This window comes from Spinacia oleracea, chromosome 6 (assembly GCF_020520425.1).
Source record: "Spinacia oleracea cultivar Varoflay chromosome 6, BTI_SOV_V1, whole genome shotgun sequence".
NCBI lineage: Eukaryota > Viridiplantae > Streptophyta > Magnoliopsida > Caryophyllales > Amaranthaceae > Spinacia > Spinacia oleracea.
The window spans coordinates 17,183,266-17,199,426 of NC_079492.1; the positions used below are offsets into that span (position 1 = coordinate 17,183,266).

Consider the following 16,161-nt stretch of genomic DNA (forward strand, 5'->3'; position numbering starts at 1 on the left):
AAGTAGGCTCATCATCAGATTATTTTAACTGTCAATACAATATTTTTACAATGAAAATATGTAAATAAGGTATTTGAGATAAATATTATTAATTTTATTATTATTATTATTAAATGCTAACAAAGTCAAAATTTTAAATAAAATAGCGTGTGGCACGGGCGATACCCTGGTTGTTACATCGAATAGGTAAAGAGAAAAAGATCAATTAATTCGTCAACTACACAGACACACTATATCATTTCATTTTTCAATTAGATACTCTTACAATTTATTTTTTAGTGGAAGTAAGTGTTTAAAATTAATAAACAACGAATTTTATCCCCCCCCCCCAAAGTAGTGCATAGAAAATAATGAAATGTCACATCAAATTTAGTTGTTTCAGACTTAATGATAATATTTATTTATAAAATAATGTTAAGAGATAAACTACAATTGATAATTTAAAACACAGTAAGTTATTTTCATAGTAAACCAGTGTATTTTGTTAATAACAGTTTTAAAATAATAAAGTCAAACCAAAACGCTGATACAAATGAAGGTGAAAACAAGAATAGAATCAGTACCAACGATAATGCAGTACACATTTGGCCCTTTTAGACAGGTGTTCAGCATGGTCTAATCAGTATGTGCCTACAGTCTAAGCCAATACAAATACGTGCCTAGAGTTTAAGCCAATATAAATACTTCTCCATGATATTAGGTGTTAACCACCACTTGCTATGAGTATCTATAAATAGAAGAATTCCCAAGAAAAGCACACACACAAACAAATCTAGTTTACTTATAAATCCACACAATACTATTGATAGCTCCAAAATAATGAAGACAACCACTTTCAAAGAAACCCAAATATTTTTTACCCCGTTTTATTAACACAATGAATATCTTTTTAACCATGGAAGATTCGTATACAAATATCACCCACCAATATCAGAAAAAAAAAAATTATGCATAACAAAAACACGACCATAGTTTCTTTGTCTAAATCGACTTCAACTTCTAGGATCCAACACCGATCCTTGAAGCGTTTTTTCGGTCTGCTTTTCTGGTAAATATGTCATGTTTTTCTTCTCAATTCATTCTTAACATACTACATATATATGGTGTGAATGTATATGCTTGTGTGTAATTGGTATTTCTAACTAATATAGATTTATTGATTATCGTGGCACTTCGTTTATATTGGTTTCTCATTGTTTATAAATTATAAATCCATGGAGAGTGGGAATCGATCTATCTATAAGTACCCGATAATAAATTTTGGCCGGCTTTCTTTGTTATTAATTTCTTGAAATTAAAATTTTTAGGTTTTTTTAAGGTATGGATGTTACTGTGCTCGGATATATAGGTTTTTATTCTCATTCCTACCCTTTGTTATTATCCGTGGATGGGGGAAATCGATTCATCTATAATTTACTAACAATTGTTATCTTGTTATCTTGTTCAGAGGATGACGGTGCTTGTTGTAATACGAGGATTCATCTTTTTAATGTTGGTTCTGGGCAGCTAGGACTTAACCTACGGTACAGTCTGCACAATCTTAGTAAGTTTGTAACATACTTTGATTGATTGTTGGTCGGACACGGATGAAAAAAGTTTCTAACTGCACAAGGTGAAGGCAAAAAAGATCAATTGATTATTCTGAAAAGCAAGAAGCTCAAAAGTAGCGACATTTTCTCAGATACATGCATGTGTCATGTTTTTGATTATTTTTGGTTAATGTTAATGTGTCAAACTCCATGAGCCCTTGTTGAGTATCAATCTCTTCTCCCTTGGCGGATTAACTAAAAATCATTCTCAAATGGCTTGCTGAATGTTGGAGAATCCTTAAAAGCCTCACCCTATGTGAAATCAGTACCCTAATTTAGTCACAATGTCGGTTCTAAATGTTACTATTAGTCACTAGATTTAGTTTATTCCAGGTGGAAGATTTTATCCAATAGCTTTCCAACGCATGGTCATAAACTCATTATGGATGAGAAACTAGGGAGTTATGGCTATTTTACGAGAAGATGTCCTGATCTAGGGGAGGTTGGTTTTTACTCGAAAGTTGGTTTATAGTGCGTTATTCATTTCTCTAATTGGATATGTTTGTGAAAGATAAGTTTATTTGGACGGTAATATTTGTTTATTGAAATTTCTCTCATTATATTGAAGATATGTACATGTAGTAGAAGTTGGATTGTTATTTGAGGTGATGGAGTGAGAGTGAAAGAAGAGAGTAAGGGTTTTACTGTAATGCATAAGATAATATCTCAGGATTTATATAAAAAAAAAATCACAAACATTTTCTGGTTACGTTGTATAACACATGCCTAGCATAACTGCATGCATATTTGAAATAACGACGGACGCATGCCATGTGTCTTCTATGCACTCCCTCCAATCCGGAACATGAAAAATATTTACCCCAAAACAAAGACACTTACTGTGTATACTTGTAAACACAAAATTACGAGTCTGCAAAATAAGAGATTCAAAAAGATTCAAAATATATGAACAAAATATATTTTATTGATTTTTGAAGTTTTGGGTACAATCTCTAAATATTTGCTCCTCTGATTCGATCTTCACTTTGAATTTGACTTGGCTCACGAACTAATTTGATTTGTACTTGAATAAGGGCCTTCGGGCTTGATCTCGTTCATGGATGTTGATGTAGAATAGAACGGCACGTCAATTTTGTATGCTTGTTGTTCTTCTTCCACCGGGTTGATTTGATGTCGATTTGGTGTTACTCACGAACGGGGTTTGATCTTCTTGAATAAGGGCCTTCGGGCTTGATCTCGTCCAAGGTTGATCTTCTAGAATGGAACTGCACGTTTATTTGAATGCTTGATGTTCTTCATCTAGGGAGAGAGTTGTGACGACTTGACTAACAGGGAGAGATTTGAGAGTTTTAGGTTTTGCCGTCTGTTTCTCCCCTCTCCTGGCAAATGAATTGAAACACTCTATTTATAGAGTTAGGGGACCTCTAGGGTTTTCAATGTGCTTTGGGCCCTTTTGTTTGGACTTGGTAGTCATGACCCGTTTATAACTGTTTAACCTATTTTGTTAGGTTTAACCATTAAAAATATTCGGGTTTGACTAAAATAACTAAAATGGGCTAAATTAATATGAGAACCCAAATCAATTAATTTAATGGACCGTCAAATGATTTTCGAGTCAATATTTTGACTTTTGACCCAGATAATATCCGACATGGCACATTAACAAATTTTCCGTGTCTACAAATTGCCCCCTCGAGACTGCATCACGTACACTATTTTGTGTGTTTACTCGTGATGAAGTCTCGATTTTTTTTTTTTTAACACACCTTAGCTCATGTTTTTTTTTTAGCATACCAAACTGGGCTACTTGCGGTAATAATTAAGCCACATGCTTGTGGGCTACTTGCAAGTTAGGCCTTTTTTGTTTTGCTTGAGCTTCACGATTACATTTGAAGCTAACTCCTTTTTTTTTTTCTAATTTGTCTTTTCATCGAATATCTTGCTGGAGATATACTTAGCCACTTAGGAATTAAGAGTTCTCAAAATCCAGGAAGCTGAACTTAACCTTTTTCTTAATTAATATCCTTATTTGAGATAAACTAGGAGTCTGTTAATGACTCAATACCAACGTACTCCATAATGCTCTTATTTAAAGATAAGTTTTGCAAACCACCTTTATCTTTTTAGTTGAGATATATATTTAAGTGTTGGGATGATAATCAATCACTTGATAAACAACCTGATATATAAACGAGCTGCAGTCGAAAGAGAGACCAAAGCCAGGAAGTATCACCACCATGGAGGAACTTTGTCGCCTGCCGTCACCAACATGCAAGGGAGAAGATGTATTTATTTTACAACAATGGAACCACGACGGAGAGCCATCTCGAAGGAATCGTTGCACCATGCCATCTTGGAGCATTGACTTTGCTACAGTCGAGTCCGTGTCGATGTCCTTGAGTCCGAGAAGGAGGTGTCCATCAGTCCGCGAGTCCGAGAAGGAGGTGTCATTAATTCTCTTGACCTTGAAGCATGAAGGAGGCGCCGTCTTTTTTTGCCGTATTTTTGTTGTTGTTTCATTTGCAGGTTTATGACTAACGGAGAAGAAGCATCGTTCAACCACTATATCGCCTTGGTGTCGACCAAAGAAGGATATGACCTTGACGTTGTTATAGTCCGTTATCACTCGGGACTCCTATATTATGTGGTTCGAAAGTACGAAGACCGGAGACGGAGCTGTTCTTGAGTAATTGTCCTTGTTGTTTGACGCACACAGCTCGAAGCTTGGAGCAGGCCCGGCCCTGGGGGTTGTTTTGAGGGGCAATCGCCCAGGGCCCCGCGTAGAAAGGGGCCCCTAATTTCAGTTCGACAGTTTTATATACCAAGTAATAAAAACTGCAGCATAATAATGAAGAAGTTTGTAGCGCAGTTGGTTTAAAAGGAATGTTTGCGTAGCAAGATTGTAAGATCGATACTCCTTGAGGGGTTTTACCATTCATTTTGCTTAGATTTTCTACTTGGGCAGTTGGGCTTACCCAAAAATGATTCTCTTTTGCTTTTTAACTCACTTCTTCATAGTCCAGCCCCGAATTACTTTATGCATTTCTTCAATTTTTTTAAAATTTTTCTATAGCTATATAAGTATGATGTTTACGGAGTACTACTTAAAATGTAAAGTACATAAGGAGTACAATATTTACATTCAAATCATTTTGCAAATATACTACAGTAAATTATTAATTAGGAGTATTTTAATTTTATCACGTTAAATATTAAAATTTGGTTTGACATCTATGTACTAAGGGGCCCTGTCTAATATTTCGCCCCGGGCCCACAAAAGATCAGGAACAGCCCTGACTTGGAGCCGTCTGTGAGTCCGATTGGAGGCTTCCGTGAAAGATCATCAGTGCTTACTGCCGGTGGGAGGTCCGATAGAAGTCGTCCTCGCCTACTGTCCGTCTCCGTCAACCTGTTTTTTGTCTTCGTGACTCCGTGAAGGAGCGTCGACGAGACCCAGTTACTCCGTGCCGCCGCCGAAGAGTTGACCGTTCTTGAGGAGATGTCCGAGTGGGGGTTGTCCTTGACCATTTTTTGCTACTTGGAAATTGATCATGCTACTGTGACGAGATTGACGGATAATTCATAAGAAGAGCCATGTCGATCATGGTAAATATACTCTGCATTCTCTTTCTTTAGCAACTGATAGAACTTCTTTATGGTTACTTCCATGCATTGTCCGCTTGTTTATTTAAATTGCAGCTCGTATAGTCGTATGTATCTCTAAGAATTTCGACATTCATATTTGTTTCTGCTTCACTTGATTATGATGGTGATGATGATGAGCCATAAAAGTTTTAATGCTGCCTTTTCTTTCCTTCCAAATTCGCGTGAACAATGCACTCTTTTTTTTCTTTTTTTGTCTTTTTTCCTTTTTTTTCTTTTTTTTTATTTTAATTTTAACAATCAATATGATAAGGATTGTGATGATTGGTAATGGCGGGCCCAAGAGATAGAAACACACCCCCTTTTTTTTTCTTTTTTTTTTTTTTCTTGTCTTCTAGTCATGATACCGAGTAACACTACTCGTATCGAATGCAATTAATCTCCTTTATGATGGCATAATTTGGAATTTTGATGAACATGATCCGAAATTTTAAGAAATTGGCACTTCGTCACTTCGTATCAATTTAGGCACCCCTGATAATCAAGGTCCGTTCACACATGGACAATCTCAAATAGATTTTACTCGATATGAAGCATTCTTTACGCTATAGTACCAAATAAGATGCCCCCGGCCTATTGAGTCATGTTACTTACTCAATGATGCACTTCAGTTATTAAGCTAGGTCGTACATGAACTCTCATGCTTTTAAATTATTAAGCATGCACTAACTTGAAATGTTTTCTTTATTTTGTAGGAACAAAACCACCCTAGTTTATTTCAAGTATGATAATCCTCCAGGCATTGTCACTTATGGAAGATGCTACTGTAATTGATAGGCGACACTTTCGTTCATTTCCTCCTATGACCGTCCATGCGATGAGGCTCGTTCAATTCCTTCCAGGCGCGGTTCAAACTTCATCTTGATGTGACCTTCTTAGCCGTGGTTGGTGCTAGCTAGATAACGATGATCGATTTGGTGCTTAAGTGGAAGCTTACTACAAATCTTGATGTTTGAAATGTTGAGTTGATCCCCCGGTGTTGAAGAATTTTGGTTGAAGGTTGGTGCATACAACTTTCTCCAATCTTTACGTTCTATGTTTGGCCTCCATGGTGCTTGACGGCTTATCTTCAAGAAAATTTGGTGAAGTTTTGGTGATTTTGTGAAGGTGTTTGACGGCTTTCTCCGTCCTTGAGTTTAGCTATCTTGCAAATTTTTGGTGCTTGGAAGCTTTCTCCAAGTCGCAATGTAGTTTTCGCAAACCGCTGGTGCTTGGAAGCTTTCTCCAGATCTTTGGTTCGAGGTGTTTGGAGCTTTTGTCCAAGAAATTTTGTGATGGTGCTTGGAAGCTTTTTCCGATCCAGTGCTTGACAGCTTTCTCCGAATCTCAATGTAGTTGAACCCCTGGTGCTTGGTAGCTATCTCCAGATCTCTGGCTCGAGGTGTTTGGTGCTGGGAAGCTTTCTCCAAACTTTGAGTAAATGACGACAAACTTTGGGGTTATTTATTTTTTGAAGATAAAGTAAAACCATTTGAATTTACTTTTACTCATGCCTCCGCCGTTGTAGTTCATTTTAAAAACATTTGGTGTTTAAAAAAAAAATGACATTTTTACTCCTTTAATATTTTTTTATGGTGGCTGCCTTTGAATAAATAATTACCCAAGATGCCTACGTACCATAAAGTGATTATTTTTTCACTTTTTTGGATCAAGCCAAACGCAGTTCAATTTTTTTTTGCAAATTTTTTTTTGGTTATGCAGTTTAGGCTCGTGCTTAGGAGATTTGAGGATGATTTTTTTTTTTCCCTTTGCCCCCAGGATCGTTGTCGAAACTTCTTGCAGACTTGTGGACCCAAATCATCGAAGTCTCAACAAATGCCCGACTAATCGGAATTTTCTTCATGATTGGCTAACGAATTCTCCATTTCATGAGCTTGAGTTGCCAAATCCTGGAATTTTCTGGGCCTAATTCCTTGCAAGATGTAGACCAAGTCCCAATGCATGCCTTGGATGCACATGTCAATTGCAGAAGTTTCGTGCAAATGATCCTTGCATTGAAGACTTAATGTCCGCCAGCGATCAATGTACTCCACGACCGGTTCACCTTCCAACTGGTTTGTTTGTGTCAACTCCAGCATGCTGACAATACGACGAGTGTTGAAGAAGCGATTCAGGAACATTTTCTCCATTTGATCCCAACTATCGATTGATCCAGGAGCTAATTCGTCTGTGTACCAATCAAAGGCAAATTCTTTTAGCGATCGAACAAACTGCTTTACCAGCAAGTCCCCTTCGGTGCCAGCATTGTTACACGTTTCAATGAAATTTGCAACATGTTGTTTGGGATTTCCTTTTCCATCAAAAAACATGAATTTGGGAGGTTGATAAGCGTTGGGCATGACCAAGGAATCAATCCTTTCTGTGTAAGGTTTGATGTAATGGCCACTTTCGTCAGGATCTTCATCAAATTGGTGTTTTTTGATGGTTTTGGCTATCATGTCTTGAACTTTTTGGAAGTTGAACGAATCACCACGGTGCTTTCTATTCCTTCTTGGCTTGGACTTTACAGTCGATTTAGATTCATCGCTTTTGCCTTCACTTTCGGTTCCGCCATATTCGTATGATTCACCAATTGGCCTTTTTTTCGAGCTTCTTGGTCAAATTGGAAATTTTTTATCTTGACGTTTGATTTGAGCTTTCTGTTCTACGCCTTCCTGGACAAGTTTTTCAAGGAGTTTCTTCATGTTCGCCAATTCTTCCTCAATGGTGTTTGCTTCAATCGCCATGACATTTACAACGATGACGTCTGTTGCTACATTGGTTGGCTCCTGTGACAGACCGTAGACCACCCTGTTGATGGACTCCTTTGACGGATCTTGAACCTCTCCATTGATTAGCTCCTTCATTACTTGATTTGCACCTTGAAGGTTTCCGTATTTTGATTTTTGGAGAAAGAGATGAGAGGTAGAAATGGTCCCACCGAGCGTGCCAAATTTGTAAACACAAAATTACGAGTCTGCAAAATAAGAGATTCAAAATATATGAACAAAATATATTTTATTGATTTTTGAAGTTTTGGGTACAATCTCTAAATATTTGCTCCTCTGATTCGATCTCCACTTTGAATTTGACTTGGCTCACGAACTAATTTGATTTGTACTTGAATAAGGGCCTTCGGGCTTGATCTCGTTCATGGATGTTGATGTAGAATAGAACGGCACGTCAATTTTGTATGCTTGTTGTTCTTCTTCCACCGGGTTGATTTGATGTCGATTTGGTGTTACTCACGAACGGGGTTTGATCTTCTTGAATAAGGGCCTTCGGGCTTGATCTCGTCCAAGGTTGATCTTCTAGAATGGAACTGCACATTTATTTGAATGCTTGATGTTCTTCTTCTAGGGAGAGAGTTGTGACGACTTGACTAACAGGGAGAGATTTGAGAGTTTTAGGTTTTGCCGTCTGTTTCTCCCCTCTCCTGGCAAATGAATTGAAACACTCTATTTATAGAGTTAGGGGACCTCTAGGGTTTTCAATGTGCTTTGGGCCCTTTTGTTTGGACTTGGTAGTCATGACCCGTTTATAACTGTTTAACCTATTTTGTTAGGTTTAACCATTAAAAATATTCGGGTTTGACTAAAATAACTAAAATGGGCTAAATTAATATGAGAACCCAAATCAATTAATTTAATGGACCGTCAAATGATTTTCGAGTCAATACTTTGACTTTTGACCCAGATAATATCCGACATGGCACATTAACAAATTTTCCGTGTCTACAATACTATAATCTGATTTCTTCCATTAATTCGATTAAATAGTATTAGTATTAGTATTAGAAGGTATTGTATGTCACTCATATGAACCTGATTGATTTCTACTTTTGATGTCGAATACAAATAGTATTAGTATTGATACATTTTCGATGCCGAGACGAGTAGGCTTTTTGTATTTAAAATTCCTGATACAAAGACCCGTAGGCTTTTTATTTTTGTAATGAATAACCAGTTGGTTGTTGTTCATGGACTTGTAACTCCATTTAACTTTCCTTTGACTGCACCATAAAGTCAATATATATTATTGAGCCGTTGACTACACCATATTGGCTAATGTTTTTTGTTTTTAAATGGCCCTATTAGTATTATTATTAAACAAGTGTATAGGAATAAAAAATCGTCTATTTATTCTACAATTGATACTACGTACTATATAAATGTGAAAAAGTTTCTATTTATTCTATAATTGATACTATACGTAGTACGTACTATATAAATGAGTACAATGACAAGGCAAATAGCTAAAACTTAATCAAATACTTATATTATACTGTAAACACCTAAATCGTGTCTCCCCATTGGGATGATGACGATACCATTATCCTTGTTAGGTGGTTGGAACAACTCCATGCGGAAGTACCAATTGCTAAGAACACATTCCAAAATCCAAGAGCCAAAGTCCAATACCCGAGACCGTTCCCATTCCGGAACTCGGTACAAAATACAAATTCCAAAAATCAATTTCAAAATCCAAGTACAATCTCGCCCAATGGACTATCTCATTGGTTTTACAAGGCCTTTTTCAGTCAAAACTACACTAAGCAATCAAAATTCGGGCGCCGACCCACAAAACCGAGCAAGCCGGGCCTCGTCCCGTAAAACCGAATTCAAAAACCTGAAACGGCTTGTTTTTAGACGCAAACCAAGCCTTAATCCCCAACCAAACACTACGTGCCAACTTCGTACAATTCGTACAAAGGTACACCATTACAAGCCAAAAAAAAGGACGACATCTTCGTCCTTGTTTGGCAGCTTCTGCGCCACGTCAGCAGCGCTTGGCGCAGGCTGCTGCGCTGGACACTGGCGTAAGCTTGCGTTTAGCTAAAAAATTTCCTATTTAAACCCCCTAATTCTGAGAATTTAGGGAGGGCAAATCAAAAACAGAAAGTCGTAATACAAAAATTGCCACTCAAATCAAAATACAAAAACTCTCCAAATATCTCATACAATTTCAAAGTTCTGCGCAATTGGGAGCTCCAAAAGGAATTCTAGCCTAAACCTAACTAGATATTTCCGAATCCCAACCTAATCTACAATGTTTTCATGATTTCTATTTCAAAATGATTAGTAAAGTTGACACTTTTATTATTAAAAGTGTCACTTACAACAATCATATACTTTTGTAAAATCCTCACTCTATGTGATACAAATACAGAATTTCAAGATTCAATGATGTTTAAGGTTGTTTGTAATCACTTCCTTAAACTAGAATCATCTTCAAAATATGGAGTAATCAAAGATGAGGCCTTTCTAATGTTTAAAGGTCCAATCTTTGAGATTCACGACTCCATTTTTCATATACAAGTTCAAGTTTCCAAATTTCAAGATTCAATGATGTTTAGGGTTGTTTGTAATCACTTCCCTATAGGATCATTTCCAAATATGAAGGTCCAATCTTTGATATTCAAGGCTCCATTTTTCAATATACAAGTTCAACATTTCAAGTTCAATATTTCAAGTTCAACATTTCAAGTTCAATATTTCAAGTTCAATATTTCAAGTTAAATGCTTCAAGTTCAATATTTCAAGTTCCATATTTCAAGTTCAATTTCTATATTCAAAATCCAAGACACTTTAGGTCGAGCAACTTGACCTAAAGTAGAGATTTTTGCTTTGAATCCGTGTCGGACGCACTTATTCTTAAGGAGTCATTTGGCGTCCGGATCTCATGTGCTAAAGTTCAATTTCAATAATCGCGCCTTTCGATTATGTCTTTCAATTACGCATTTCAATACCGCACTTTTCAATTACGCACTTCAATATTGCACCTTTCAATTCCGCACTTCAATTCCGCATTTCAATATTGCACCTTTCAATTCCGCACTTTCAATTATGCAACTTACTTGCCTAGTCCTTCTAGGCAATGTGGTTTCCCACCTAGTCCCTTTCTAGGTGGTGATGTACTTTACTAATTTTGCACTTATTTTCTATTGTGATGTTGCTTTACTTGTTTATTGCTTTCATCACCTCACATGTTAAATACAAAATCAAGGTTACACCACGCTTAACGAAGATAATTTCTTGGACAAACCGATCTTAGGTTCCCTTAAATTAACTTTAAAGCAAAGTGTCCACGATACAAAGTAGAAATTCTATTTGTTCTAAATTTAAACCCACATAGTGTTAAACTAGAGTATTTTCGAAAATGTTGTGCCACGCATTTGAATAATTTCTAAAGCTCGCGGAATAAGCATCTCGTTCCCTTGCCCGGATCTCACCCATCCGTTTCTAAGATTCAATGACTTATCCTAATAGAGTCACTTTTTGGTCTTTCCAAACGGGACCCTTAAAAATGTTTGGTGGCGACTCCTTCAAAATCCAAAAATACAAAGGTTTCTAAAAACCGCCCTCGTAGGGGAAATACACTACGGGAAAAGTACGAAAAAACCCCCTGCAATTCTGGCAACTCTGCTAGGGAGTTCCTGATTTCAACTTCGAAAATACGAGCACCCTTTGAGCAGCAAGCCACTGATCTGCTTAAGTTCTGGATACCAGCACTAGCGCCAGGCGCAGGCCCCTACGCCAAACGCCACTGCCTGCATCCAGCACAGTGGCTCACAGTGGCTCATTGCCCATGTTTCTCAAGTTTTCAAGTGGGAATCAGTCTGTTTTTGAATTTTGAAGGAAGCTCCCAAGCCTTGAGAACGAATGTCGAAAAACGAGCTTTTCAAATACAATATTCAAATGCAATTTTTAATTTTCAATTTCTTGGCATTTCATGCATATTTCGATAACCACATTTGTGCAAAACGAATTTCTACCTTGCCCAATACGGATGTGTTCTACATTCGGGCTAGCCCCGGGGGCAACGAAATGGTGACTCTCCATACGGTTCCCGACCAAAGTGTGTGACCATTTCCGCGCCTACCGAAACTTGGGATTTGCTTGACATTCCAGATGTCAAGTATGGAGGTCGTCTTCCGACACACACGTCCCTTAGGTGGATGTGCAAGTTGTTGCCGGATCCGCCTCTTAGTGGAGTACCTTTTGACACCCAAAGCCGACCACTTGCATCATACAAAACTTAGACCGACCTTAGGTTGAGAACTTTGCATGTCGCATTCATATCCATGTTAGTGTGACAACGTGCTATCTGTGCATTGTGTGGGCGTCTTTGCACGCGTGAATGGCTAACCTCGAGTTCTAGCTTTGCCAAAACCATTAGCCTCCAACTAGGAAACCAAACGCCTAGGAGCATCATTCAAACCTCATGCATCTAAAATTGCCGATTTAAGGTCTTTTAGGAGTGCCACTCCATTTGATTCAAAACCCTTAAACACGCCTCACGCATAAAAGCCATATTCAAAGTTCAATCCAACAGCGTCATAATGCCGGATTTTCTAGTCAAAATTTCGAGTTCCTAATTCAACTCTATCCAACGGCGTCATAATGCCGGATTTTCTAGTCCAAATTCCAAATCCCATATTCAAAATTCAATCCAACGGCGTCATAATGCCGGATTTTCTAGTCCAGATTCCAATTTCCATATTCAAAATTCAATTCAACGGCATCATAATGCCGGATTTTCTAGTTCAAGCATTCAATTTCCAAGTTCAAAAATTCAATTCTAGTTCAAGCATTCAAATGTTCAATTCCATCTTTCAAACCTCAAATTCAAGTTGCCAATTCCAATCTCAAAACCTCAAGTTCAAATATCCAAACTCATGCCGTCGTAATGCCGACTTTTTTCCATTCCATATTTCAAACCTCAAGTTCGAAATTCTAAATTCAATCTTTCAAATTTCAAGTCCTATACTCAAAAGCTTCAAGTTTCAAATCCATAATGGCGTAATGCCGAAATTTTCCTCATTAATTTTCAAATTCAAACTTCCATGACCAAACACTTTGAAATTCCAAGTCCACGGTGGCATGATGCCGGACTTTCAAATTCCCAAATCCAATGTCTCAAATCCATGGCGGCGTAATGCCGGGATTTTTAAAATTCAAAACCTAATACCTTATACGAAAATGCGTCTTTTCCATTTTAAAGTTCAAACTCCAAGTCAAATTCAAATTTCAAATTCATCTTCAAGCTACAAAAAATCCTTGCCTTCCATTACTCCCAAAAAGAAAATTCGAAAATACTTTCAATGGGTTAAAAATCCCTTGAAATAGTACAAATTCAAATTCTACATTCTATAGCGGGTTGAAAATCCCCTGAAATAATACGATTCCAATTTCCAAATTCCAACGGGTTGGAAATCCCTTGAAATAATACAAGTCCAATTTTCAAATTCCAATGGGTTGAAATCCCCCTAAAATCACTACAACAAAAACATAAATTAACAGCACCTAATTATTAGCGCTTATCAAAAAGCGCTATGAATTTATCAAATAACAGCACTTTATTTTATACTGCTGTTAAAATAAGTAATCTTAATTTCTAATCTTAATATAATACAGCAGTTTTTTTTATTGTTGTGATTAATTACTAGTAAGTCTTTAAAATCTTGTCTCCCTTCAAAGTTAAAAACTCAACTCAACTCAACTCCGGCAGTTTAGCGTGCAAAACAGTAAGAGAGGAGAGAGAAACAAACTGAAAAAACTTTGAGAGAGGAAGAGAGGGATAACTTAGGGTTTCATTTTTTCCCCAATTTTAAATTTCAAGTGATGAAATCGAAGCCCTAAATCTAATAATCTCGTCATGTATTGCTCCATTTCAAACCAATTCGAAATCTTTGATATCTATCGGCGATTTTGCGGTAATTTCAATTTCAAATTCAATTTTATACGATTAGTGAACTTTTTCTGGATTATTTTACGTTTTTCTATGTCGAATTGCTTGCTTCTGATTGTTGATTTTCTTAATGATTAATCTATTTGTTGATTCTTTTACCATTTTTCTGATTCTGAATTTCTTGAGATGATTAATTTTGAAATGGTGTATGTCTAACTGTTTTTGAGATTTCTGGTTTAAAGAACTCTTTTGTCATTTGCGATTCTCTGGGTTTGTTCGAAATTCACGGTAGTGGTGAATTGTTGAATCAATTGAAGTGTAGATTGATTGAATGCTCTAGGAAAATAGCTTCTACATTTGTCTTAGTCTTGGGCATCTTGGCTAGTTAGGAATAGGGTTGAACATATCTAAATTGGATCCGGTTTTAGGGCACGGCGATTGTTATTGTAGATTGTTTGCTACTTTAGTTTTCTAGGGTGCTAGCCTATTATGATGGTGCATATAAGTTCAATAATTAAGACTTTTGAAAATCTAATTTAATGGAATAGCTAAGCATAGGATCAAATCTAATCCCTGGGGTCTGGGCTGTGACTACTGACTACTATCTCATTCAGATGTTGTCAATTTTCTTTTGATCAAAATACACTTTTGATGTAATAGGTTGGCCACTATGGTTTTTTGTCTAAGCATACTGGAAAAGACACAATTAGCTCTGATTGCTCTTCAGCTGTAATTTGTACCCATAGCAGACACAATTAGCTCCTTGAAAAACAAAAACCCCTGCCCCTTAACTTTTCTCACAAGAGAGATATATAAATTAACCTTCAGAGTGCTGTATTTTCTTGTGCAGCTGATCACTGCCTCACTGGCCATGTTTCTTGTTTTTCTTCAACTCAGAGCCTATCCTGGTCTCGAGGTCTGTTACTGACCCGCATTTCATTAAAATTTCTCTTAAACAAGATGTTTTGTAAAGAATAATATTCATGTAATGAGATTTTGGATTTTCTAAGGTTCATATTACTGTGGTGTTGGTGCTGATAAATAGTTTGGACGAGACGTTTTTCTGATGCTCATTGCACAGCTTGCATGTATGCTGGAATTAACATAAGTGGAACCAATGGGGAGGTTATGCCGGGTCAGGTATTACTTCTTGCACCATTCTCACGTGTCTAACACTAATTTATGTCTGTGTTGATGTTATTTCCTAAAAGCATCTTCTATCTTGCTTCTGCAGTGTGAATTCCGAGTTAGTCCTAGTGTTGGTATTGAAGCTGGAGACCATGTCTGGTGTGCCAGATATCTTCTTGAGGTATTCTCCTGATATATGTTTGTTTGCATCTATACGGATCCCTTGCAGCCTATGTTGCTCCAGTCACTAAAACTTTTAGTATACGATGATCTTAAAAGAAGGATATATACTTGCCATAAAATCTGCAGCTATCATCATCTTATTGTCTGTTAAGGTGTTCAATCACTGCAAACCACCTCCAATAGTCAATAGGGTTAAAAACATGGAAAACAACCACTGATATCATTCTGCACCCTCTTGTACTCTCCTCCCTTTCTCACCTAATTTTCATTTTTGTGTCCATTCTGCCAGAAAACAGGCTCAAAAGCTACAATTGGGAAGGGAAATGTGCAAGCACAAGGGAGATTTTGTTTCCCATGTATTTCTTCGTGAATTTTCTACATTAAAACTTACACGTTGGAAATGGACACAGAGGGAAGAACTTGCACTCTATATAATGAACGCCATATTAAGAGTACAACTTCTTTTCTTTCACCACTGCTCACCTTAACAGCAAATCAATAATCTCTCTACAGCAGCAGTCACTCGGCATTTTATTTTTTTCCATCATGTTCTTCCCGTGTGATAATTGTGGTGGGGATTAATTATGTTGACTCTACATGTTTTTAATTTTAGTGTGTTTTTTTGACGCTAAGAGAAGTGTATACGGAGTAACATTTATAGATCTTTCTTTTTTTAGAATAGTTGTTGTGTATTATTTAAAGTTATGAGACAGTGAGAAGCTTATTTGATATGACAAAAATGAAATTGAATTGTATCAATCGTTTAAAGGAGCATAAGGATGTTTTTATTTTCCATTACAGGTATTTTATTAACTAAAAAATGCTAAAAAAAAAGTGCCAGACGAAAAATATAGAATTCGCTCGCAAATATCATTGTTTTTAGTTATATGCTACTAATTTTAATTCATATTAAATTGGTTGTTGAGTGCACTAAAGTTTCCGTCATTCCAAGAGATTTGACAGCGCT

The 16,161-nt window shown here is 36.8% G+C and overlaps 1 protein-coding gene and 1 long non-coding RNA gene across 3 annotated transcripts; both read left to right on the forward strand.

Annotated features, from left to right (window-relative positions):
* Positions 1-828: 828 nt before the first annotated feature.
* On the forward strand, positions 829-6,777 carry LOC130462792 (uncharacterized). The gene is made up of 3 exons (XR_008923586.1): positions 829-1,048; positions 1,448-5,156; positions 5,909-6,777. It is a non-coding gene; the product is annotated as an uncharacterized lncRNA (long non-coding RNA).
* Positions 6,778-13,668: 6,891 nt separating this feature from the next.
* On the forward strand, positions 13,669-15,949 carry LOC110793620 (glutamine synthetase, chloroplastic/mitochondrial). Of its 2 annotated transcripts, none has more exons than XM_021998517.2 (5): positions 13,669-13,908; positions 14,734-14,799; positions 14,965-15,023; positions 15,118-15,192; positions 15,484-15,949. In XM_021998517.2, the coding sequence occupies exons 1-5, from the start codon at positions 13,851-13,853 to the stop codon at positions 15,562-15,564; spliced, it is 339 nt and encodes a 112-aa protein (XP_021854209.1). In that variant the 5' UTR covers positions 13,669-13,850; the 3' UTR covers positions 15,565-15,949. The 2 variants fall into 2 exon arrangements, with proteins under 2 accessions (XP_021854209.1, XP_021854208.1); XM_021998516.2 differs by having other exon boundaries at positions 13,670-13,908; positions 14,929-15,023.
* The last annotated feature ends 212 nt before the right edge of the window (positions 15,950-16,161 follow it).

Coding starts and splice junctions, on each gene's coding strand:
- LOC110793620 (XM_021998516.2), top strand. CDS start 13,851: ATGTATTGCTCCATTTCAAACCAATTCGAAATCTTTGATATCTATCGG. Junction 14,800..14,928: donor GAGCCTATCCTGGTCTCGAG/GTCTGTTACTGA, acceptor GCTGATAAATAG/TTTGGACGAGACGTTTTTCT. Junction 15,193..15,483: donor GTGCCAGATATCTTCTTGAG/GTATTCTCCTGA, acceptor CCATTCTGCCAG/AAAACAGGCTCAAAAGCTAC.